Source organism: Musa acuminata, chromosome BXJ3-1, assembly GCF_036884655.1.
Source record: "Musa acuminata AAA Group cultivar baxijiao chromosome BXJ3-1, Cavendish_Baxijiao_AAA, whole genome shotgun sequence".
Taxonomy (NCBI): domain Eukaryota; kingdom Viridiplantae; phylum Streptophyta; class Magnoliopsida; order Zingiberales; family Musaceae; genus Musa; species Musa acuminata.
The window spans coordinates 38426054-38451947 of record NC_088349.1 but is presented as its reverse complement, the minus strand read 5'-3'; the positions used below and the strand labels follow the sequence as shown (position 1 = coordinate 38451947).

Sequence of the window (25894 nt, the reverse complement as noted above, 5' to 3'; positions counted from 1 at the left end):
ACTAATGCATGAACAACTGCACTCAACTTGAATTTACAGAATATAATAAATAATATGATAACTGCAAACGCTTGGTCAGTACATGTAGAGAAAATAATGTAACTTGCAAGTGCATTGGCTATCTTGCTGCTGCTTATTACATGATCGCAATGTAAAGGGGGTCTGTCTTTTAAGCAACATCATCTGGACAATAAAGTTCCAACATATTAGTTGATCCTCCAACCTTTACATCCCATTGAGAGTAATGACAACCTTGCGAGCAGTTGCATGATCCCTATGTTCACAAAGCCATATCCCCTGTAATGATACCAACAGAAGATTGAGTTAGGACAAGAAAGGCACTAATTAGAAAGGAAGCCACAAAAATAAGCGTTTGACTCGTGACTAGTAATGTTGAGAAATTTTCAGATGTTTCCAACCACGTTAAGCATTTTTCATTTTATGATCAAAGAGGAAGATTGTTCTTTTGATCAAATCCTGATCTTATAATAAAAACAAGAATTCTTTCTCATTCAATCCCCTTTGACCTTTACTTTGAATGTCAAAAGACAACCCCACAAGATGGCATTTTCCCATTAGAACAGTGCATTGCTGCATCCTCATTACTTAGAAATTAAGGAGTCAGTTCTCTCTCCTATAAGCCACCATTCTTCCCATCATCTCATCTCAGCTATCCATTTAATTTACCTCTTGAGATGTGACCAAGTGCATGAAGCCGGGATCCATAACAGACGATGTGTACGTGAGATGATAGATGACTGCCATGGGGAGAACTGGAGAGGATTTTTACGTCGCATGATGAAAGCTAGAGCAGAAGCCCGTATCTTGCATGTACATTCATAAGCTGCAGCTCTATGAAAGATAAACAAAACATAATGTATCTTCTATGATGGATCTACTAGCAAGGGTTTGTTTTAATAGCAAAGTTAGCATTTCTGTAGCTCTACAATTAATATCTTGGATAAATTTCAAGGTTGCATTAGATGGATGAGATGTAACAATGGAGGGATGTATGGATGGTTGTGATGGGAGGGAATTAACTGCCCAATCATTGAAAAGATTAGAGAGGATGATCAAAACTCGGGCACAAGTCCACATTCTGCATGTAAATCCATAACACAGAATGAATCTTCCATGATGCATCCACTACTGCTATTGGTTCAATAACAAAATAGCATTTCTACCATGAATCTCTAGGATAAATTACAAATTCACTATAGAAATAATGTCAATTGTATTAGAAACTGAAGTTTCTCACCTGCCAAGTCCCCATGTTAAGACGGCCATCCGTAATAGGAATCCTGGGTATAAACTAACTAGTCTCAGTGGCATGTAATTTTGGAAACTGATGGAACTCTTATACAAAATAAATGAAAAATACATACGTGAGGCTACAACCAAACATAGATGACTTGATATGTGCTGGCATATCATCAGGTCCTGCAAAATGACAAACAAAATTGAGAATCATTAGATGCTTCACCAATTCAATGCAGGCAAAGTACCTAATGCCCCATCTTACTGCCAGAGAGAAACTACTTGATGGAATGACACTTTGGTAGCAAACAATAAAGTTGATAGCAGTGACTTTATACCAAAGCAGACCATTGAGAAACAATGAGGTGCAAGGACAAAAAGTTAAGATAAGCTTACACTCATCCAAGTAGGTTGAGAAACCCAAACACAATTTATACATGTTGAAAGTCATCTATTTGTCATGCAAATCAAGAAGATAAAGTGATAGTTGTCGTCATGTGGGCAAAAAGAATGAAGAGTTTTCCATTTAGATTACCTACTTATTCAAATAACATCTTTTCATTTTAAGCAAATACCTAGAGAACACATATTCAACTTAACATCTGAACTATTTGTCCCATGAGAGAAATTTTAATAACTGCTTTATAAGAAAATTCTGCCATTTAAGATGACATTAAACATTTAAATAAAACATGAAACTTTAGAAATTGTACAGTGTACCAACAAACCAATGATGTACAAACTATGAAATTAAAAGTTCAAATCCATAAAATATGAATTAGCCAAATCTGCTAGGATAAAAATAGCATTTCTGAACTAAATTAACCTCATGACTCAACTGAAGCTCACACTAGGAAAAGGAAACTAACAGAGAGGAACAAAAGTGTGTCTATTTGTGTTTCTTTCTTTTTATGTACGTTTTGTCACAGCTGATCATTGTGTGCCCACAATACCTTCATCAACAGACCGTTCGTCGCTTATGTTTACTTGTACAATTGTTTAGCACTAAGTTTTGCCTTGTTTTGTGTGTTTTTGCCGGGTTTCTATAATAAAAAGTAGTTTGCAAGGCTGTGCAGCGATCGCTTGCCAGACTGGACAAAACTATCCCAAAATGGTCCAGTTTTCATGTGTTGGAGCCTGTTTTCTGCAGGCTGCTGTGCTGTGCTAAACGTCAACCATATCAAACTCTTAGAACCACCTGGGTGGCACAGGGCTAGATGGGACTTTGGGATAGTGTTGGGCCTTGTTTGGATAAACAATTTGTACACAAAGTGTGCATAGACTTCCCATATACTTGCCTTACACCCTCAACACCTGGTTGAGAGGTCATTTGTGAACTTGTGGTTGTTTTGTTACCTTCCAAATTTCTTATTTTCCCTTCCTCTCTTTTCTCTCTTTGCACACCAAGTATTTTTTGAATTGCTCACAAACTATACTTTTCTACGAGATGTTGGGACTTATTCACCACTTGTTTTCTGAACTAAAATCTTTATCCTTTACAAGTCCTTCGGGGACCTGTGTGAAGTTGCTTCAAGACTGACCTTTTGTGGATGGATATCATAAGAGTGCCTCACGACTTAGACAATTTTAACTAAGTCCATGATAGTTTGTCGTCTCGTTTTGACCAAGTGTATTGGCCCTTATCTGAATCTATACATACGTATTGATTACTTGAAGAGGAAGAAGAAAAACAAGAGAAAGAAACAGAGATGGTAGCGGAGGAAGAGGAGGAAGGAGAAAAGAAGAGGAAGCAAGGAGAGGAAGGTGGTGGAGGAAGAGAAAGGAGGAAGAGGAAGGTGGTGGAGGAAGAGAAAGGAAGGAGGAGGCGGTGGAGAAAAGGGTGAAGAAAGAAGAGGAAGAGGAGAAGTGTACCCGAAATCATTGGGGGCAACAGCTGACTAGGGGGTGGACTGGAAATAGGTTTTTTTTCCTCTTTTTAAATGGGTTGGACCGAACCGCCTGGAATGGGGGTAGTCTATGTACCGGTTCACATATGAACCAAGCGAAATGTTGGTCCATGCTTATTATGACCAATTAATTCTGCTTTGGACAGAAAAATAATGCAAAATTTGTTCGTGCTAATCCAACTTGATAAGAAATAATGATACGAGGAATATGTTTTTGTGTTACAACACATTCTCACATAACACCAAGAAGTTCTTAAAACATGAGAAAAACTAGAATTACTTTGTCATTAGCTTTTTTTTTTCACATATTTTTATGCATTGGAACAAGTCCTGTCCAATCAAATGATATATCCTATTTTTATTGCTCAGAGTATTCATCTGTAGTGTAACTTTGAGTAGCATGAATCACTAATATTCATCTATCAAAATCATCAATCAATGTGAAGAGTACAATGACAATAAGCCATAATATAATTATAAGGTTGCTCCTTTATGACCTCAATAACTACGATTCAAGTCACGAAAATGATATCTTTACTTGTGGGGGGTAAAACAACATAAATTGATCCTTTATAAACTCCATATTGGTGGTCACCTTGTGCACTAGGTTAGCCCTATTAATATCTTAGAGTATAATCTAACCTCGCTGGATAAGCTCACTCATAACAAAAAGCACCTTCAAAAGCAACCATTAAACAAGTTAAGAAAAATAACCCTCGTCAATCCATTTTTGGCCCTCGATCTATCCATAGACTTTACTTGTTTGGATAAGTTATCTACCTAGTTGATCTCTACGAGTCAATTGAATACACAGCTGGCTAAGAACTCTTGGATCAAATATTGCCAAATTAAGTGTCATGATCCGACGCAGGATTATTTGAAACATTTTAAGACTTAAGCTGATGATATCTAGACCTAATACACGAGTTTAACCTTTTCCTTTAATAAAGGAGTTACTCTGACCAATTCGAGACCACCCAAAATAGGCAAGTAAAATCCAGGCAATGGTCCCAAGTGCCACATCACTAGAGTAAATGCAAGCTCATCTCTGCTTCAAACCGCGAAAATGTCAGCCAATCAAAGACCATAAGGGCTGCTTCACTTAAATAACAAAAAAAAAACAAAAATGCTTAAAAATGTCCTTATGGCATGTTCAATGATAGAGATCTCGAAAACATCAAAGGCCTACTGTAGACTTATGAGCAGTTATAAGGCCTTTCTCAATCAATTAATGTCAAAATTGTCTCCACCATTTTCAAGTTTAATAATCAACCAAAAATGAGTATTTTTAACGGGATAACAGTACTTGTTGGATGGCAAAAAAACAACTGTGTTTGATCAAATAAGTTAATACATATTAATCAACAGCAATGTTGATGTAGGACAAGTAACAACATATTTACTTCTATAATAGAGGAACCAAAAAGTGTGGAATAGAAAGACAGTAACTGAAAATAATAGGATAACAAAGGGATAACTACCAAACTAGCTCTGGGTTGTGAAGAGAACTCCCATGATGAAGGTCTTGCACCTCCGCATGTCTCACGCGTGGACGGTAAGGCCATACTATCGGAAACATAACTATGGCCTTGCACCACTCACACACAAGGTGAGAGAGGAACTCAATTCATTGATCCATTTCTCATTGATCCATTACAATGTTGTAGCCCCTTTTTATAGGCTCAAGTATAAGAATAAAAACAAAATTATAGGAATAAGAAAAATTACAATTGTATCAAATCCAGTAATTTAAAAAGCACTAGGTTCTAAAAGGCGCCAAGGTTCCAAAATGCCCGAGGCGCTAGGTGCTTGCCCGAGTGAAACAAGATGTTCTGAAATATTAAAATATAAAAAATATAGTATGATTGATAAATATGATTATATAAATAAAAATACGACATTAAATTATCGTTAATAGTAGTTAGAGGGAGAGAAAAGAATTGTTAAGAGGGGGAGAAATAGTCATCGACAGTGGAAATTTCGAACGACAATGATGATGGTGGCGAAGGAAGCTACGAACGACAACATTGTTGGCAAAAGAAGCTTCAGTGGTGTCCGTCGGTGGAGAAGGAAGCTGTGGTACTCTCCCTCAATGATGGAAGGAGTTGCACATGGAAGCAACAATAGCGGAAGGAAGTTGCGGATGAAGGCTAAGTCGTTAGACTCGTCCATCAACGGCAGACGAAGCCTCGGTCCGCTGCATCTGTAGCGGAGGCAGCGATAGAAAGTGTCGGTGGCGGAGGCATTAACTGCGCTAGGGTTGATAGCTCGAGGTCATGCGGGAGTGTGGGGGGTGGCTTTTGCAGGTAAAAGTGGCTAGTTGGTTCGATTGAACCAACTAGCCATTGTTGAACCGAACCAAACTTAAAATTCTAGTTTGGTTGCTTCATTTGAGCCGGGTGCTCGCCCGAGGCACCCGGCACCTGAGTTCAGACGAGCGCTAAGGTGCCTATTTAAACCAATGAGCAAATCAATATATGATATCCTCTATCCTTTGAAGCAGGTAATATTTCTGATTTTATTTGAGAAATAATCTTCTTCTCTTGATGATAATCTTGATTGATAGATTTTCAACTTTGCAAAGATGAATTATCAGTCAAGACTCATAATCTTCAATAGAAAACAAATCCGATTTCTGCTTTCTGTATTTGCTTCCTTTTTTTCCTTGTTGAGTATATGTCGATATATGACAACTTATTACATATGCAAAATAGCACTAAACTAATTAAATTTATTTAAATAAAAGATAAACTAATTGGTTCCGCATTAAATGTCTTTTATCTGGTGACCAAAGATTAAGGTTACTCCTGCCTTAAGTGAAAAGAGGACCTTAAAAAGGCTTTATTTGTTGCTCATCGAATTTCTTCTACATGAATACACAAATAAGTTGCAAACTGCACGCATTAAAGTTCAATATTATCACAAGTCCACAGCAGTGCAAATGCGGATGAGCTGTTAATATTTTTACCTGAAAGTCTAAGAGTAATACAACTAGTAAAACTTAGGAGGAACAAGAAGAGCGCAGACAGAAATGGGGAGAATGAGAAGAGCTACTTCAAGAATTCCTCACCTTCCAAAGTGTGCTTCCAAGGTGCAGAGCGCCCCTGAAGTCAATTACAAAGGCATCAATTCATGATGAGCATTGCAGCAAAGCGATCACAGATTTGAAATAATCACTAGAGGAGTTGTTCTACATCACCTCAGGAACAATACGGCTAAGGAACGTTTCAGTGTCATCCTGAACTTCTGAGTCGTAATTCTCATTTATGGTGAGAGAAGCACTTGTGTGCTGCACTGTTATATAACTTTTGCTTAAGGGAAACATCAGAATATTACTGTTGAAGTAGCAGAGAATTGAATTAAGCAAAAGTTCACTTACGAAAAAGATGAGCAAGGCCACATTTGAAGCCTGATAGATCTTGTTCTATCTCTTTCAATATCTGATTATTCAGTTTAACAAAGCATACAATTAGGTAGTTAACTTTTTTAAAAGAAAAAAAAAAATGCAATCAATAAGTGGCATACACAGATTTCTAAATCAATCATAGGGTGACATTGATAGAATCAATATTTCAGTCAGTCTGAGAAGATATCAGTGCTTGATGGCTCAGTTAACATTGGAAATGTATTGGGTTCGTATTACCAAGAATAAACATGGGACCGAAGGAGAATTGCTTTAACCTAGCATGCCCAGGCCAAACAACAACGATTGATCCAGCATGCTGACACCCCAGTTGGAATTATCACAGGATTTTTCTATTGTCCTTAATCCAGTTAAAAGGGCTTCCGTCAAAAACCCCATAAATCCCTATTCTTTTTATGATGTTAAATCGACTCGTGTAAACGACAAATCAGCGCACAAATAGGATGCTTGCTATATCCGAGTCAGAAAGGAAACATGATTTGATAAAGAAGCAAGCAATGAGGAAGTAACATATTAAACAGCACTGAATCCATTACAAGAACAAAAGGGACAAAAGGGTACAGTTCAATTTGGGTCCTTGGGTTCAAAAAGAGGACCAGAGAGGTGGAGGATGGCACCTTGGAGGTGATGAGATGGCAGCCACGCCTCTGGGGAGGGATGACGACGGTTTTCTGAGCCCACTTAGCGGCCATGGACTCGGTGGTGGGGTTCCCTACTGCGGGCGCGACGATAGAATTCCCCTTGTGGGATCTCAATCGGAGGAACGCCGGAGAGCTGGGAGCGCTGCTGAAGACAGCGGAAGAGGCCGCTTGCATCACTTCTCGGAGCAGTTCTTGGTGGTACCTTATACCTAGTGCGAAGAACAGGACACAGTAACAGCAGCCACAGCAGAGCGAGGGTGAGCACAGGGTGAAGCGATGCGGACGCACGGTGTCGCGCATGATGGCATGGGTTCGGCGAAGATCCTTTTGTTCCTCCACTCGATCAGGTTCGAGTCTTGGTTAAGCGGCAAAGACGGATGACCAATGCTTACGGGCCGTTACTTCTGGACTTTACATGGGCCAAATTCATGGAGGAAATTAAGGGCTACACCCTCGGCCGTCCCCAATTCTGCAATTGAACCGGAACTGCTCATTGGATGATGAAGGCGATAGCGGGTGTGGACTGTTGGTCGATGGAATCGTTCTCCATACGCCATCCTTTTTAGCGCCAGTACGAGCCGGCGACGACGACCGGTCTCGTGATGGCGGCGGCATTGGTGCTAGGATGCTCGCCGTCGGGCCTCCCGAGCCAACTCTCCGGCCGACGCGTGGCCTTCACCACCCCGCTCACTTATGCCGGTCGGCTCGCCCGCCTCCTCGAGCTACGTGGCGCCACACCGCTCCACCTCCCCACCGTCGTCGTTGACACCACCCCTCGCACCCTCGTCGCCCTCCGCCCCTACCTCGCCGCCGGAGCTCTCGAGTCCTTTTCCGCTCTCGCCTTCACCTCCCGCAACGGAATCACAGCATTCTCCCTCGGCCTCGCCGATGCGGACGGACCCCAGCCTCTCTCCGACTCGGGCGAGCTCTTCACCATCGCGGCCCTCGGCAAGGATGCCGAACTCCTCCACGATGAAGGATTTCTCTCGAAAATCTGCCGGAACCCTAGCCGAATCCGGGTCCTAGTGCCGGAGATCGCGTCCCCGGCCGGTCTGGTGGATTCTCTAGGCGCTGGGTCCGGGAGGAGGATCCTGTGCCCAGTCCCCTCCGTCGTCGATCTGGAAGAGCCGCCGGTAGTCCCGGACTTCCTGAGAGATTTGTGGGCGCGGGGTTGGGCTCCCGAGAGAGTTCCTGCTTATGAGACCAGATGGACGGGACCGCGCTGCATGGAGGGGTTGGTGGCATTGGATACAGTACTGGACGCCATGGTTTTCACGAGCTCGGCAGAGGTGGAAGGGTTGATTAAGGGGTTGCAGGCATTGGGATGGGACTGGGGGAAGGTGAGGCGACGGTGGCCGAAGATGCTGGTCTGTGCGCATGGCCCGGTAACTGCCAAAGGGGTGGAGAGGTTTGGAGTTCGCGTCGACGTGGTGAACTCCAAGTTCAGTAGCTTCGATGGGCTCATCGAAGCTCTTACTTCAAAGTTGGGGGGCTTTGGATGTTGAAAGCTGATATCCGAACTCGCAACTCGGGCCTTCAGCATTTCTCTGGTTTGTGATATCTTCCTTGTTCCTTTTGTGGTTTTTTTATATAGTTATTATTGAATACCTGCTTGGATCCTTACATTGCAGTAATAGCTTAATATTCTTTTGTTCGATGTGCCATTCTAGTTAAATTGTTGTTTGGTTTCATTAATTGACACCTCTATATCATCCTAAATTTAGTCTCATGTCCATAGTTGAGGAAGACTCGAGTTACTTCAATAAGAGTGGACTATCATTAACTTGAGTTTAAGTAATTTGCGTTTGTAATTTAGTCTTAACAAGTTAATGGAGAGTTGATTTATTTTTTGGTATGACGAGGGGTCGAGTATTAAAGAGCTAACCATGGAACAAATGGATAATATATCACAGTGTGGAATCACCACTAGGCTCCTTCGGTCTACAATTACCATTAACTTAATTTAGTCCCACGATGGGCCGCATCATGACAATCTTAGTGTATGTTCTATCAATGTTCTCATTATAAACATCCATCTAGTTTTGCCTATTTTGGTTTACTCGTTGATGGGATTTTTCTTCCACATAGTGGATTATGATCTTAGGAAGATCAAGATTTGGCTTTTTTTTAACCTCCAATATCCCTTTCTCTTCATAAATCTATGAGCCTCTAGATACTTCAAGTAACAAAAGTTGTGATTACTTGGGACCATGAAAAGCATACACCATTACAGAAGTTTTCTGCTTAATTCATAGGAACTTCGTGTTAGAATTGGAAAATTTTTGTTTAGAAACTTAAATACCTACTTTTGCCAAACTATGTTTTGTCTATATGGACATGCATATGTATCTTTGCTGCATGTAGAATGAATTTATTTGAACTTAAATAAGCAAAAGTCTTTGCTGTGAACTTCAGCCATTATTATGGACTGTTTGCTAAATAATTACATATCGTCTATATTGAGGTGCTTATATATATCTTTTCTGAAGTTAGAGAAAGTCCTTGCTATGACCTTCAGCCATGACTATGAACCGCTTTTCATTGTCTTTGCGAAACAAAAATCTCCTTTGAAGGATGAACGAGATGTCCTTCACGTTCTCCAGCAACTTACTACAGCTACATGAGATTCAATGGCTTCATATAACAAAGGAATTTACCAATATTTCTTCTTTCTGATTACTTAACAATATAGATAATATGTTGATGAAATTTGGTCCTATGGTTCAGAAGAGATAAAGAAGTTATTATGTATTCTGGAAATTTCATTAGCAATCCTTTTGACCAGTGCGATTGACTTTTTATGCAATTTAACATCTTATATAGGACAGAATGTATGGTACATGAAATTGCTACTGTAACTCTTTATTTTAGATTTTATCATAGTATCATCTTATAAGACAACCAAGCTACATGTGTTTATTTGCTGTTTCTACATCCAGGTTTCTTTAGTCTCTGAAAATTCAGCACTTTCAATTTTCATGTCAAAGTTTGTGGAAATATAATCCCATCTTTGGTGATTGATTGTGGAATTGGCAGGTTAGACTTGATGCCAGGCAGCTAATCCATGGATTTCTCAACATAGGCCCTGCTGACCATTTGGGATCAAACAAAGCCTCTTCGTCCGATTAGTAAATTGGTGAATTAAGTACTCTTACTATAATTACGGGAAGTCATTGGACTAAGCGGTATCCGATCAATGAGTTCATTTTTTCAGATTCCACCTGAGCTAGATGTTCCACTTCAATTGATTTAAAGAAAGCCCGATTCCAAGGTGAAGGGCATACAAGGGGATTCTCAAGAACCTCCATAAGGCAATTTCCACCGATCTTTTTAATTAAGTCCCTAAATTGACGAGTCGATGGGGAAAAGGAAAAGCACAATGAAGCAATAAAATGTGTAAAAGGAACATTTTGCCTTTGGTTTGAGCTTTGCGTTGGATCAATGTTGATGCAATTTGAAACCGGAGATCTACGTGATCTTCTTGTGATGTAATATTTACTTTTGTGAATAAAACACTAGCATGTAATCATGCCTTTAAGGGATTAAATATAGAAATCTCATTTTGACATGTGTCCTAGGAAGATATTAATATAATTTATTGTATTGAATATTGATAACTATCTCACGTCCTCAATTAAATCTATTTATAGTATAGTTAATGATCTTTCGAATGTTTAATTATATTTTTTATTTAAAATTGATCTAATCAAGAATTGTTTCATTTTCAGTGTAAATATAACTCTATATTACATCCAACTTACCCGTTTGTTATGATATACATAATTTTTGAAAATTAAAGATTGTATAAGATTGGTAAACTATAAATAATTATTATTAATCATATTCTTATATAATTAACTTGAAATTTTGATATAAGCTAATTGTTATTTAATTTTATTAAATGTTGATGGGTTGTCTTGTCAGTTTTTTATTATTATATGAATTCTTGTCTTTGAATCGGTGTACTAAAACATGATATGATATGTTCCTATATAATTATTATAAAATATTGAGAATATTGATTCTTGTTATTAAGTAGGTAGGATAATAGGATAATTCTTTTTAAAAATTTAGCGGGTTGTTGGTGTAAACAACTTTAAGCCGTGGTCTCGGGCCGACACGGCTCGGTTCGGGTCCGGATGATGGGGGATCTTCCTGGGACAGCCCTTGGGACCGTTGAGGCGACCAACTGCGATGGTCCGATCGGGACGGGGTCGTCGTTTCCTCCGGGAGGGAACTCCTCGCTTAGGTGTTTAATAGGAGGTCTCCGTCTTCGCACCTGCACATAGGTCGGGTCGGGAGAGCTCGGCCCGACCCCTCCGACGATCAAGTTAGCGAATAGTTGTAGAGAGTTATTCTCTTGTCCTCCTCTCTTTTTTCCTCGGAGCGCGAGGGTTTTTATAGTGAGGGTTATCGTTGCCTGATGTGCCTGCCCGTAGGGAGCAGGATGGTACTTCTGGTAGCATCTGACATGGATGTTGGCATGGTATGAGGGATCGAGCTTGAGCAGGATGTTAATGTGCCTTGGTCGGCATTCCGGTCCGTGTTGACCAGGTGCTATCAGGTCAACAGAGGCGCGAGGCGTCATCTAGGGCAGCTGACGTCACCCGCGTCTTATCGCCATTATTACCCTCATCATATTCCCCCCCCCCCCGAAGGAAGCTATGTGTCGGTTATTGTAAAAGGGGGGTCCGAGACATGGCTTCAGCTTTAAGAAACTATCCCTATTGGGTGGTTGTCGGTCCGTTACCAGGGGTGTGGGAATTGTGGAGTTTAGCAACTAAGGAGGGTTGGATGTGCAGCAGTGGCCCTGGGCAGTGTGCGGCCGAGGAGCACGACTCAGACGGGCAGGCCGCGCAGAGGTAGTGGTCTCGGGCAACATGCAGCCAAGGAGCACGACTTAGGCAGGTAGGCTACGCAGAGGTAGTGGTCTCGGGCAACATGCAGCCAAGGAGGAGCACGACCCAGGCAGGCAGGCCGCGCAGAGGTAGTGGTCTCGGGCAACATGCAGCCGAGGAGCACAACTCAAGCGGACAGGCCGCGCAGAGGTAGTGGTCTCGGGCAACACGCAACCGAGGAGCACAACTTAGGCGGGCAGGCCGTGCGGAGGTAGTGGTCTCGAGCAACATGCAGTCGAGGAGCATGACTCAGGCGGGCAGGCCGCGCAAAGGTAGTGGTCTCGGGCAACATGTAGTCTAGGAGCACAACTCAGGCGGGCAGGCCGCGCAGAGGTAGTGGTCTCGGGCAGCATGCAACCGAGGAGCACTACTCAGGCGGGCAGGCCGCGCGGAGGTAGTGGTCTCGAGCAACATGCAGCCAAGGAGTAACTTCGTTTGGATCAGCAATCTATTACGTAGTGACGTGTGGACGCGGGTGGCTAGGCCATTCTCTATCTGGGGAAGCCCAAGGGACTGTCACCTTTGGGAGTCGCTGGTTTTCGAGGCTAAGAAGGTCAGCACTTCAGCATCCGCACTGCGCGCCCATTGGCTGCCACGTCAAGCCATATTTATGGTGAAGTGACATTTGGTCTACCTCACGCAGCATGCTTCAGGAGAGGAAGGGTCACTGTTTTGGCAGGATTTGGCCTATAAATAGCGTGCAGTTGGCTTCCTGCACGTCTCCTTACTTGCATTCGCTCAGTTGCTTCTTCGAACTCTATTGCTTCGTCTGAATCGGTTGTCTTGCTTCTCCTTCCCAAGGTCGGTAAGGATTGCTTCCCCTTCTTCTTCGCCTTTGCCTTCTTCACCCTCCTCCGGTAATGTCGGAGAGAAAACATTGCCGCCGAGCCCCAACTCGTCATCCGACAAAAAAGCAACACGGGCTCTCGAAGCCTTAATGTGGCCGCACCACCTCGACTCGATTGTGAGTGAGTCGTCGCTTGGTTACCTCTGGGGCCGTTATGGTATCCCGGAGGAATTTGTGCTTACTGCCCCTAAGCTAGGGCAACGGGCGTATGACCCTATCCCGAAGGGTTTCACCTTAACTTTAGATGCTTTTGAGGCCAGGTTATGCCTCCCATTGCATCCCGTCATCACCTCTTGCATCTGTTGAATCTCGGATTTTGATGATGACGTCAATTGTCATTTATTATCTAATCCATATGTTAAGATAAGTGTGCAGGATTAACTACGATGAAAGTGAGACATGCAGCAGGAGTTGCGCCGGAGTCAGGACCATGATCACGTTGGGAGTTCGAGAGCTTGACGGAAGTCCGGATGGTCGTCGGAGGTTCTACGGGAACAAATCCGAGAAGTCTAGGAGCTTGCCAAAAGAAGCTCGTCAGAACTCGCCAAGTGGATCGTCGCAAGTCCAGAAGTTTGCCGGAAGTCCGTAGGAGCATCATCAGAGGACCGTCGGATGTTCGCCGGAAGTTCGCTGGAAGCTCGCTGGAAGAAGCGACTGACGCACCGGAGCAAGCTGTAGTAAAAGTCTTAAGAATTCTCGTAGTTAGCACGATGATTAAGTTATATTTGGGAGGTGATCCCATTAACTTAATCTAGGGGCAATTGGGCCCTTGAAAGAACCTGATTGGGTCGAATGGATCAACCCATTCGGACCCAGATCACTTGGCCAGAGGTGGCACCGCCCAGGGCTCAGTCTCCGAGTTCTGGCTGGGCGGTGCAACCACCTCTGACAGCGGTGCAACCGCTTGAGCTCGGTCTCCGAGCTCTGGCTGGGCGGTGCAACCGCCCCAATCAGGCGGTCGCACCGCAACTAGGGCGGTTGCACCGCCTGAGCTCAGTCTTCGAGCTCTGCCAGGCGGTGCAACCGCCCCTGACAAGCGGTGGCACTGCCCAGAGGCTCAGTCTCTGAGCTCTGCTAGGCGGTGCAACCGCCACACCCCGAAATTCCGAGAATTGACAGTTTTGAGCTCGGAATTCAAATTGGTTTGGGGCCTATAAATACCCCACTCTTTCAGCAATGAAAGAGCAACAAAAACCACCATAATCCTGATCTTACTTTGAGTTTTTGAGCTCAAAAGTGTTGTAATAAGCCAAAGTTTCTTCTCCCTCTTTTCTTCCAAGTTTAGATCTTTCAAGAGAGGAGAGAAAAGTTTGTAAGGGTTGTCTCCTAAGCCCGTCAAAAGGAGTGAATCTGTAAAAAGGTGGTTGGCCTTCGCCTATTGAAGGAAGGCCTTTAGTTGACGTCGGTGACCTCGTCGGTGGAGGAAGCCAAAAGTGGAGTAGGTCAAGATTAACCAAACCACTCTAAATCTCGGTTTGCAATTTACTTTGAGCATATTATCTTTACTGCAAACCTCCTCTAAAGCTTACTGCTTTCTGCGCATATACGATCGGGTTTCAAGCTTTGCACTTTCCGAATCAGCGTTTAGACGTAAATCTATTTTTTCGTACGATCATCATATTTTAGTTTGTGTTTATGTTTTGATTTCTATCATAACTGCAAACTGCCTTTATATCCTTGCTTAAACTGCATCTCGCCTTATCAAGTGATTTACGAATCAGCATTTAGACGTAAATCAGTTTCTTCGTACGAACGTTGTATTTCAGTTTGCGCTTATATTCTAGTTTTTCATCATAACTGCAAACTGCCTTCATAGATTGACTTTAACATCATCTCGCTTGATCTTAAGTTAAAGTAATCTTAGAATCGGCTTTCACACCGAAATCGTTTTTATCGTTCGAACACAGTTTTTATCATTGAAAGATTTTCGCTGCACTAATTCACCCCCCCCCCCCCCTCTTAGTGCTCTTGATCCTAACAATTGGTATCAGAGCGGGGTTTACTCTCAAACGGATTAAAACCCAAGAGAGATGGCATATGCCAGAAACTAAGAGGGCCATTCTATTACACGTCCACCCATGTTCAATGGGACGGACTACACCTATTGGAAGACCCGAATGAGGATCTTCCTTTTTTCAATGGATTTTGAACTTTGGAATCTTGTCGAAAATGGATTTTCGAAATCTTCTCTTCCAATGATCGATTGGAATGAATTGGAGAAGAAGACTTTTGCTCTTAATGCAAAGGCTATGAATGCCTTATTTTGTGCGCTTGATAAAAATGAGTTTAATCGTGTTTCGATTTGTGAAACTGCATTTGATATTGGCATACACTCGAAGTGACTCATGAAGGCACAAGTAGAGTGAAAGAGTCAAAAATCAATCTTTTGATACACTCTTTCGAACTTTTCCGAATGAAACCGAGCGAGACTATTGGCGACATGTACACCCGTTTCACGGATGTCGTCAATGGTCTAAAAGGACTCGGCAAAAGTTTTTCGGATTTTGAGCTTGTAAATAAAATTCTAAGATCCCTTCCTAAGAGTTGGGACCCTAAAGTCACTACTATTCAAGAGGCTAAAGATTTGAGCAACTTCCCTCTCGAAGAACTAATCGGGTCACTAATGACTTATGAAATGACATGCAAGGCTCATGAAGAGCAAGAAGATATCCTTCCAAAGAACAGGAAGGATATGACACTTAGAACTCTTGATAACCACTTGAGAGAAAACTCAAGTGATGAGGATTGTAACGATGACTTGGCACTTCTAACAAGAAAATTCAAAAAATTCATTAAGAAAAATAAATTTAAAAATGACACAAAAAATAAACTTGAACCCAAAAAGGACCAAGTTATTTACTATGAATGTAAAAAGTCGGGACACTACAAGAGTGATTGTCCCCAAGTCAAGAAAAGAACATCAAAGAAGAAGGCGCTCAAAGCAACATGGGATGATTCGAGCGCGTCCGAAGAAGAGGAGTCCAACACCGAGCAAGTTGCTCATTACACCTTAATGGCCATCGGAGATGAGGTAACAAATTTGATTGATGTAGATTTATCATTTGATGAATTATTAAATGCCTTCCATGATTTATTTGATGAATGCAAGATTATTAGTAGAAAATACAAATTGCTAAAAAAGGAGCATGATAGTCTTAATTATGATTTCGATAAGTTAAAGACTGAATATCATGATGGTTTAAACTCTTGTGTCAAATGCCATGATTTAGAATATATCCAAAAGCAAAATTTGCTACTCATGGACACCTTGAAGAAATTTGAGGTTGGTAGCAAATCCTTGAACATGATCCTTACAAATAAGGGTCACGTTCCCAAAAGAAGTGGAATCGAATTTGTGAGAAATGCTTACCAAAATCCAACCACCTTCATAAAAGGCCTCATCCTACATGTTCAACACTAAAGCAAATGCAACTTTTGTTGCAAGCATGGACACAAAACGTATTATTGTCCATTCAAGAAAATTAGTCCGAACAAATTAATTTGGGTTCCTAAAGGAACCATGATAAACTCTATGCAACATGACAAACAATCTAGATCAATTTTTGAGGCACCCAAAAGTAATTGGGTACCTAAAAATTATCCTTTCTTGTAGAGACATATACCATCACAAGCTAGGAGCAAGAGATGGTACCTTGATAGTGGATGCTTAAGGCATATGACCGGAGATCCATCTCAATTCTCTAAGCTCACTAGCATAGACGAAGGCTATGTCACCTTCGGAGACAACAACAAGGGTAAAATCATTGGCAAAGGAACCATAGGTAACAAATTCAACTTCTTTATTGAAGATGTTTTGTTAGTTAATGGTCTAAAACATAATCTCTTGAGCATTAGTCAATTATGTGATAAAGGATATATTGTCAAATTTGAATCTAATGTATGCATCCTTAAAAAACCACACAACAACACATCTATGATAGCATTAAAACAAAATAACGTATACGCCATTGACATCAATGATCTGTGTAATGAAATGTATTTTTCGGTTTCAAATGAGGATGCTTGGCTATGGCATAGAAAATTAGGTCATACTAGTATGAAACTAATCACTCAAATATCATCAAAAGAACTTGTACGAGGAATTCCTCACATCAAGTTCATCAAAGATAATGTGTGTGATGCTTGTCAATTAGGAAAACAAATTAAGAGCAGTTTCAAATCTAAGAATCAAATAAGCACGTCAAGGCCCTTACAATTGATCCATATGGACTTATTCAGACCAATCTCTATATCAAGCCTAGGAGGTAGCAAATACGCCCTTGTCATTGTAGATGACTATAGTAGATACACATGGACTTATTTTTTGAAACATAAAAATGAATGCTTTAGATATTTTACCAAGTTTTGCAAACTTGTTCAAAATGAAAAAGGTTTTATGATTTCATCAATACGAAGTGATCACGATAGTGAATTTCAAAACCGTGATTTCTAAGAATTCTGTGAATCCAAAGGATTCAACCACAACTTCTCTACTCCAAGAAATCATCAACAAAATGGAGTAGTAGAAAGAAAGAATAGAAATTTACAAGAAATGGCAAGAACCATGTTAAATGAACAAAGTCTATCCAAATATTTTTGGGCCGAAGCTATAAACACTGCATGCTATATTTTAAATAGAGTTTTAGTAAGACCCTTACTCACCAAAACTCTCTATGAGTTGTGGAACAATAAAAAACCCAATGTTTCATATTTTAAAGTTTTTGGGTGTAAGTGTTTTATCTTAAATGAGAAAGATGCCTTAGGAAAATTTGATGCTAAATCCGATGAAGGAATTTTTCTTGGTTATTCTTCGGTTTCTAAAGCTTTTCGTATCTTCAATAAAAGGACTTTAGTAATAGAAGAATCCATTCATGTTATTTTCAATGAGATTTCCGAAATCAAGAAAAATGACTTTGATGATGATGTTAATTTCGATTCTTTGAACTTAAATGAAACTCCTTCTCCAACTAGCAACTTGGATGCATCCACTTCCGAAACATCCTTACCTAAGGATTGGAAATATATAGATGCTCATCCTAAGGAGCTAATCCTAGGAGACACATCTAAGGGGGTTCAAACACGTTCATCTCTTAAAAATTTTTGTGCCAACGCCGCTTTTCTCTCCCAAATTGAACCTAAATGTATTGACGAAGCCATGAAAGATGATTCATGGATTATCATAATGCAAGATGAGTTAAATCAATTTGAGATAAATGAGGTGTGGAAGCTTGTTCCTAGACCAAATGACCATTTAGTTATTGGTACTAAATGGGTCTTTAGAAACAAGCAAGATAAATATGGTATCGTGGTGAGAAATAAGGCTAGACTAGTGGCCAAAGGTTTCAACAAAGAAGAAGGTATCGATTACGAAGAAACCTTCGCTCCTGTGGCTAGATTAGAAGCCATAAGGATGCTCCTTGCCTATGCTAGTAATAATAATTTTAAGTTATTTCAAATGGATGTTAAAAGTGCTTTTCTAAATAGCTATATTTCTGAAAAAGTTTATGTTTAACAGCCTCCCGGATTTGAAAATGATAGCCTCCCTAATCATGTATTTAAATTAACCAAAGCTCTCTATGGTTTAAAACAAGCCCCAAGGGCTTGGTATGACAGATTAAGTACTTTTCTTATTGAAAATAATTTCACAAAAGGCAAGGTTGATACTACATTATTTATCAAAAATTTTGAAAATAATTTTCTCATTGTTCAGATTTATGTTGATGATATTATCTTCGGTTCTACGAATGAATCTCTTTGTGAATCTTTTACTAAAACCATGAGTCTCGAATTTGAAATGAGTATGATGGGAGAATTAACCTTTTTCTTAGGCTTACAAATTAAGCAACTAAGCAATGGCATCTTTATTAGTCAAACTAAATATGCCTTAAATCTGTTAAATAGATTCAACATGAATAACTCAAAAGCTATTAACACTCCTATGGGCACCTCCACTAAGTTAGAAGTTGATGAAAGTGGAGAAAGCTTCGATCAAAAAACTTATAGGGGTATGATAGGAAGTTTACTTTAACTCACTGCAACTAGACCAGATATCATGTTTAGTGTAGGATTGTGTGCTAGGTTTCAATCGAACCCTAAGATATCTTATCTCAAAGCGGTTAAAAGAATACTTAGATATCTTAAAGGAACTACAAATCTAGGATTATGGTATCCAAAATCCAAAAATTTTCAGTTAATTGCTTATGCTGATGCGGATTTTGCCGGGTGTAGACTAGATAGAAAAAGCATATCAGGAACATGTCAATTTTTGGGACATTCCCTTGTTTCCTGGTCATCCAAAAAATAAAACTCGATTGCTCTATCAACAACTGAAGTAGAATATATTGCAGCTAGTGCATGCTGTGCACAAGTTGTGTAGATGAAAAACACCTTAGAAGATTATAAAGTCCATCTTAAAAACATTCCCATCAAATGTGATAATACGAGTGCAATATGCTTAACAAAGAATCCCATTCAACACTCAAGAATAAAACATATTGATATTAGACATCACTTTATACGAGATCATGTTACTAATCATGATGTAATTATAGAGTTCATAGATACTAAGCATTAACTAGCTGATATTTTTACAAAACCTCTGAGTGAAGAAAAATTTGATTTCATGAGAAGAGAATTAGGAATGTTGGAGTGTCCGAATACATAAACTTGTTAAAAATTTTATTTGGACTTTATTGATTGAACTACATGACAAAAATAACATGTTGGAAAAATTTTCATAAACGATGAGCATGTCCTCATCGTCTTGCATGAAAGTGTTAAATTAAACTTTCAAGTTCCAATCGGATTTTATGAATACATTATTCTCCTTCAGACTTTGATTCATATCATTAATTTGTGACAAATAGAATCATCTAGCAAATGCATAGCTTTTAGACTTGCCATGTGAAAAATATTGCCTTTGAGAAATAAATTTGATGATTCTCTCTTATAAAAGGAAGATATTCTTTTGCAAGGACTTGACTCAAATAAATATCCTGATCCTTGTAAAGCATGCTATCGATTTAAACTACACAGATGGCTTTCTTCCTTCATGCAAGAAGAATTATAACAAATAAAAGGATGAAGTTTTCACTCTATATAGATAATTTTCATGTCATGATTTTCTTGCGATGTTTGTATCCTATAAATGACATGAACCTACTTATTGCATCACATGTTGATATATTCAAAAATTGCTTATATCATTCTCTTTTTTGTTGATGACAAAGGGGGAGAAGCATATGAATTGATGCTATTATGTTGAAAGAAGCAGACATATGATTATTAATGCCATACCATGTTTGCTATGACTTCTATATTTGCATCATATTAAGATATCAAGTAGGAGAAGCATATGAATTGATGCTATTATGTTGAAAGAAGCAGACATATGATTATTAATGCCATGATTATGCCATGTTTACTATGATTTCCATATTTGCATCATATTAAGATATCAAGTACCAGCATTGTAATTTTACATGTTGATATCTTTCCATATGATGAATTGCTATCATTACAACAATTCACATTTGAAATTTAAAAATTGATGTCGAGTCCTGACATCATACAGAGAGATACATCATGATGCGAATCATGATGGGAGTATTGATAAGGTTAAATGACTTTAACTTATCAATATGTCTCTTGAATTCAAAGGCTTTGAATTCAAGAATGACTTATCTCAATTATGGCATATATATAGGGGGAGTTAAGGTTAACTCCGTTATCAATTGATTGTCATCATAAAAAAGGGGGAGATTGTTGAATCTCGAATTTTGATGATGACGTCAATTGTCATTTGTTATCTAATCCATATGTTGAGATAAGTGTGCAGGATTAACTACGATGAAAGTGAGACATGCAGCCGGAGTCAGGACCATGATCACGTTGGGAGTTCGAGAGCTTGACGGAAGTCCGGACGATCGTCGGAGGTTCTGCGGGAACAAATCTGAGAAGTCCAGGAGCTTGCCAAAAGAAGCTCGTCAGAACTCGCCAAGTGGATCGTCGCAAGTCCAGGAGTTTGCCGGAAGTCCGTAGGAGCATCGTCGGAGGACCGTCGGATGTTCACCGGAAGTTCGCCGGAAGCTCGCTGAAAGAAGCGACTGACGCACCGGAGCAAGCTGTAGTAAAAGTCTTAAGAATTCTCGTAGTTAGCACAATGATTAAGTTAGATTTGGGAGGTGATCCCATTAACTTAATCTAGGGGCAATTGGGCCCTTGAAAGAACCTGATTGGGTCAAATGGATCAACCCATTCGGACCCAGATCACTTAGCCAGAGGTGGCACCACTGGGTCGGCGGTGGCACCGCCTAGGGCTTGGTCTCCGAGTTCTGGCTGGGCGGTGCAACCACCTCTGACAGCGGTGCAACCGCTTGAGCTCGGTCTCCGAGCTCTGGCTGGGCAGTGCAACCGCCTTAGTCAGGCGGTGGCACCACCTGAGCTCGGTCTTCGAGCTCTGCCAGGCGGTGCAACCACCCCTGACAAGCGGTGACACCGCCAAGAGGCTCAGTCTCCAAGCTCTGCCAGGCGGTGCAACCGCCAGACCCCGGAATTTTGGGAATTGACAATTTTGAGCTCGGAATTCAAATTGGTTTGAGGCCTATAAATACCCCACTCTTTCAGCAATGAAAGAGCAATAAAAACCACCATAATCCTGATCTTACTCTGAGTTTTTGAGCTCAAAAGTGTTGTAATAAGCCAAAGTTTCTTCTCCCTCTTTTCTTCCAAGTTCAGATCTTTCAAGAGAGGAGAGAAAAGTTTGTAAGGGTTGTCTCCTAAGCCCGTCGAAAGGAGTGAATCTGTAAAAGGGTGGTTGGCCTTTGCCTATTGAAGGAAGGCCTCTAGTTGACGTCGGTGACCTCGTCGGTGGAGGAAGTCAAAAGTGGAGTAGGTCAAGATTGACCGAACCACTCTAAATCTCGGTTTGCAATTTACTTTGAGCATATTATCTTTACTGCAAACCTCCTCTAAAGCTTACTGCTTTCTGCGCATATACGATCGGGGTTCAAGCTTTGCACTTTCCGAATCAGCGTTTAGACGTAAATCTATTTTTTCGTATGATCATCATATTTCAGTTTGCGTTTACGTTTTGATTTCTATCATAACTGCAAACTGCCTTTATATCCTTGCTTAAACTACATCTCACCTTATCAAGTGATTTACGAATCAGCATTTAAACATAAATCAGTTTCTTCGTACGAACGTCGTATTTCAGTTTGCTCTTATATTCTGGTTTTTCATCATAACTGCAAACTGCCTTCATAGATTGACTTTAACATCATCTCGCTTGATCTTAAGTTAAAGTAATCTTAGAATCGGCTTTCACACCGAAATCGTTTTTATCGTTCGAACACAGTTTTTATCATTGAAAGATTTCCGCTGCACTAATTCACCCCCCCCCCCCCCCCTCTTAGTGCTCTTGATCCTAACAGCATCTCGTGATGGCGTATTTCCCCGTCACAGATGGCACCAAACTCCTAGCGCTATTTGGTGGCATTCCTAGGAGTGCCACTACGCCAACATTGCCCCGACCCGGTCCCTCTTCCTCTCCTATTTCCGTCATTCCAAGGGGTCGGGGGGTTACTATCTGTCCACTCGGCTGGGCTTCCGGGTTAGCGGGGCTCCTTCTAGTAATAAGGGAAGGAAGGGGCATTTCTTTTTTGTCTGCCGTTCAGAGGACTAGGGCTTCGGGCTCCGATGGGCGGCGCGCATGATTGACAACACCGCCCCGGCCCTGAACGATGAGGAGCGCATGGGCCTTCGGCATCTTAAGGAGATTCTCCTAGCCTCCCAAGTCATCCGGGAGATGACCGAGGCGTGGTTGGTCGAGGCGGGTCTTAGCTCGGCGCCTCGAGGTATGCCCGTAGTGTTGAATCTCGGATTTTGATGATGAAGTCAATTGTCATTTGTTGTCTAATATATGTGTTGAGATAAGTGTGCAGGATTAACTATGATGAAAGTTAGACAAGCAGCAGAAGTTGCGCCGGAGTCAAGTTCATGATCACGTTGGGAGATCGAGAGTTCGACGGAAGTTCGGACAGTCGTCGGAGGTTCTGCGAGAACAGATCCGAGAAGTCCAGAAGCTTGCCAAGCGAAGCTCGTCGGAACTTGCCAAGTGGATCGTCGCAAAGTCCAGGAGTTTGCCGGAAGTCCGTAGGAGCATCACCGAGGGTTCATCGGATGATCGACGGAAGTCTCGCCGGAAGAAGCGATTGACACACCAAAGCAAAGCTGCAGGAATTGTCTTAGATTTAATCATAGTTAGCACAGTGATTAAGCTAGAAAATGGGAGGTGATCCCATTAGCTTAATCTTGGGGCAATTGGGCCCTTGAAAAACCGAAATTGGGCCGAATGGAGCTAACCATTCGGACCCTGATTGCACTAGGAGGTGCAACCACCTAGGCCAGGAGGTGGCACTGCCTGGGCTAAGTCTTCCAGCGAGACTGGGCGGTGCAACCGCCCCAGCCAGGAGGTGGCACCGCCTGAGCTCAGTCTTCGAGCTAGATTGGGCGGTGCAACCTCCCTGACAAAGAGGTGGCACCGCCTGAGCTCGGTCTTCGAGCTCTGGCAGAGAGGTGCAACCGCCTCAGTCAAGAGGTGGCACCGCCTGGGGCTCAGTCTCCGAGCCAGACTCAGGCGGTGCAACCGCCCCTGACAGAGAGGTGCAACTGCCTGGGCTCAGTCTTCGAGCTCTGCCAGGCGGTGCAACCTCTCCAGTTAGGAGGTGCAACCGCCTGATCCTGGAATTCCGGGATTTGATCGTTTTGAGCTCCAAATTTGAATTGGGTTGGGGCCTATAAATACCCTACCCATTCAGCACTGAAAAGATACAGACCTACACCGAAATCTTGATCTTTTCTGTGATTCTAAGAGCTCAAATTTGTGTAAAGCCTTTAAGTCTCCTCTTTCTGTTCTTCAAGTTTTGAGTTGTAAAGAGAGGAGAGAAAGGTCCTGTAAAGGTTGTCTCCTGAGCCTGTTAAAAGGAGTGAAACTATAAAAGGGCAGTTGGCCTTCGCCTATTGAAGGAAGGCCTCTAGTTGACGTCGGTGACCTCGTCGGTGGAGGAAGCCAAAAGTAGAGTAGGTTAAGACTGACCGAACCACTCTGAATCTCTGGTTTGCGTTTATTTTGAGCACTTTATCATTACTACAAACCTCCTACATAGCTTCTGCTCTCTGCGCCTTTACGAACAAGTTTCTAAGTGCTAATCTTTCCGAATATGCATTCAGACGTAAATCGGTGTTTTCGTACGATATTTACATTACAGTTTACGTTTACGTTTTGATTCTGCAAAACTGTCTTCTGCGCTTTTACAAACGAGTTTCTAAGTTCAAATCCCTTTGAAACTGCGTTTAGACGTAAATCTACGTTTAGGCGCAAACTGCGTCTAGACGTAAAAACTACGTTTAGACGTAAACTACGCAAACTGTGTTTAGACGTAAAACTGTGTTTTTGACATAAACTGTGCAAACTGTGTTTTAGACGTAAACTACTTTTAAACATAAAACTACGTTTAGACGTAAAACTGCGTTTAGACGCAAACTGCGTTTAGACGTAAAACTACGTTTAGACATAAAACTGCGTTTAGACGTAAAACTGCGTTTAGACGCAAACTGCATTTAAACACAAATTGTATTTAGACGTAAACTGTGTTTAGACGTAAACTGCACTCAATCATAAGTTATCTTAGAATCGGCTTTTGCATCAAAACTGATTTTTATCGAACGAACGCAGCTTTCGTTTTTTAATTGCTAAAAGATTTCCGCTGCACTAATTCACCCCCCCCCCCTCTTAGTGCTCTCGATCCTAATAATTGGTATCAGAGCAAGGTTAACTCTCTAACGGATTAAAACCCAAGAGAGATGGCATACACCGGAAACCAAGAGGGGCATTCTATTACATGTCCACCCATGTTCAGTGGGACGGACTACACCTACTGGAAGACCCGAATGAGGATTTTTCTTATTTCTATGGATTTTGAACTGTGGAACCTTGTCGAAAACGGATTTTCAAAGTCTTCTCTTCCAATGATCGATTGGAATGAATTGGAGAAGAAGGCTTTCGCTCTTAACGCAAAGGCTATGAATGCCTTATTTTGTGCACTTGATAAAAACGAGTTTAACCATGTTTCAACTTGTGAAACTGCATTTAATATTTGGCACACACTCGAAGTGACCCATGAAGGCACAAGTAGAGTAAAAGAGTCAAAAATCAATTTGCTGTTACATTCTTTCGAACTTTTCCGGATGAAACCGAGTGAAACCATTGGCGACATGTTTACCCGTTTCACGGATGTCGTCAACGGTCTAAAAGGACTTGGAAAAAGCTTTTCGGATTTTGAGCTTGTTAATAAGATACTAAGATCCCTTCCTAAGAGTTGGGATCCAAAAGTCACTGCTATTCAAGAGGCAAAAGATTTGCGCAACTTCCCTCTTGAAGAACTAATCGGGTCATTAATGACCTATGAGATGACTTGTAAAGCTCATGAAGAGCAAGAAGACATCCTTCCAAAGAACAGGAAGGATATGGCACTTAAAACTTCTGAATACCACTTGAGAGAAAACTCAAGTGATGAGGACTGTGATGATGACTTGGCACTTCTAACAAGAAAGTTTAAAAAGTTCTTTAAAAGAAACAAGTTTAAAAATGATGCAAAAAATAAACTTGAACCCAAGAAGGACCAAGTAATCTGCTATGAATGCAAAAAGCCGAGACACTACAAAAGTGATTGTCCCCAAGTCAAAAGGAGAACATAAAAGAAGAAGGCGCTTCAAGCAACATGGGATGACTCGAGCGCATCCGAAGAAGAGGATTCCAACACCGAGCAAGTTGCTCATTATGCCTTAATGGCCATCGAAGATGAGGTAACAAATTCAATAGATGCAGATTTATCATTCGATGAATTATTAAATACCTT

At 41.2% G+C, this 25894-nt stretch overlaps 2 protein-coding genes across 2 annotated transcripts; one reads left to right on the top strand and one right to left on the bottom strand.

Annotated features, from left to right (window-relative positions):
• Window positions 1-22: 22 nt before the first annotated feature.
• Window positions 23-7558, bottom strand: LOC104000206 (uncharacterized). The gene is made up of 7 exons (XM_009422196.3): window positions 7206-7558; window positions 6544-6604; window positions 6364-6458; window positions 6235-6268; window positions 1386-1440; window positions 1259-1301; window positions 23-297 (listed from the first exon to the last, which is right to left on the bottom strand). The coding sequence occupies exons 1-7, from the start codon at window positions 7527-7529 to the stop codon at window positions 226-228; spliced, it is 684 nt and encodes a 227-aa protein (XP_009420471.2). The 5' UTR covers window positions 7530-7558; the 3' UTR covers window positions 23-225.
• Window positions 7559-7696: 138 nt separating this feature from the next.
• On the top strand, window positions 7697-10797 carry LOC135629567 (uncharacterized). The gene is made up of 2 exons (XM_065137108.1): window positions 7697-8779; window positions 10266-10797. Exon 1 carries the CDS (start codon window positions 7832-7834, stop codon window positions 8732-8734), a length of 903 nt encoding a protein of 300 aa, XP_064993180.1. The 5' UTR covers window positions 7697-7831; the 3' UTR covers window positions 8735-8779; window positions 10266-10797.
• The last annotated feature ends 15097 nt before the right edge of the window (window positions 10798-25894 follow it).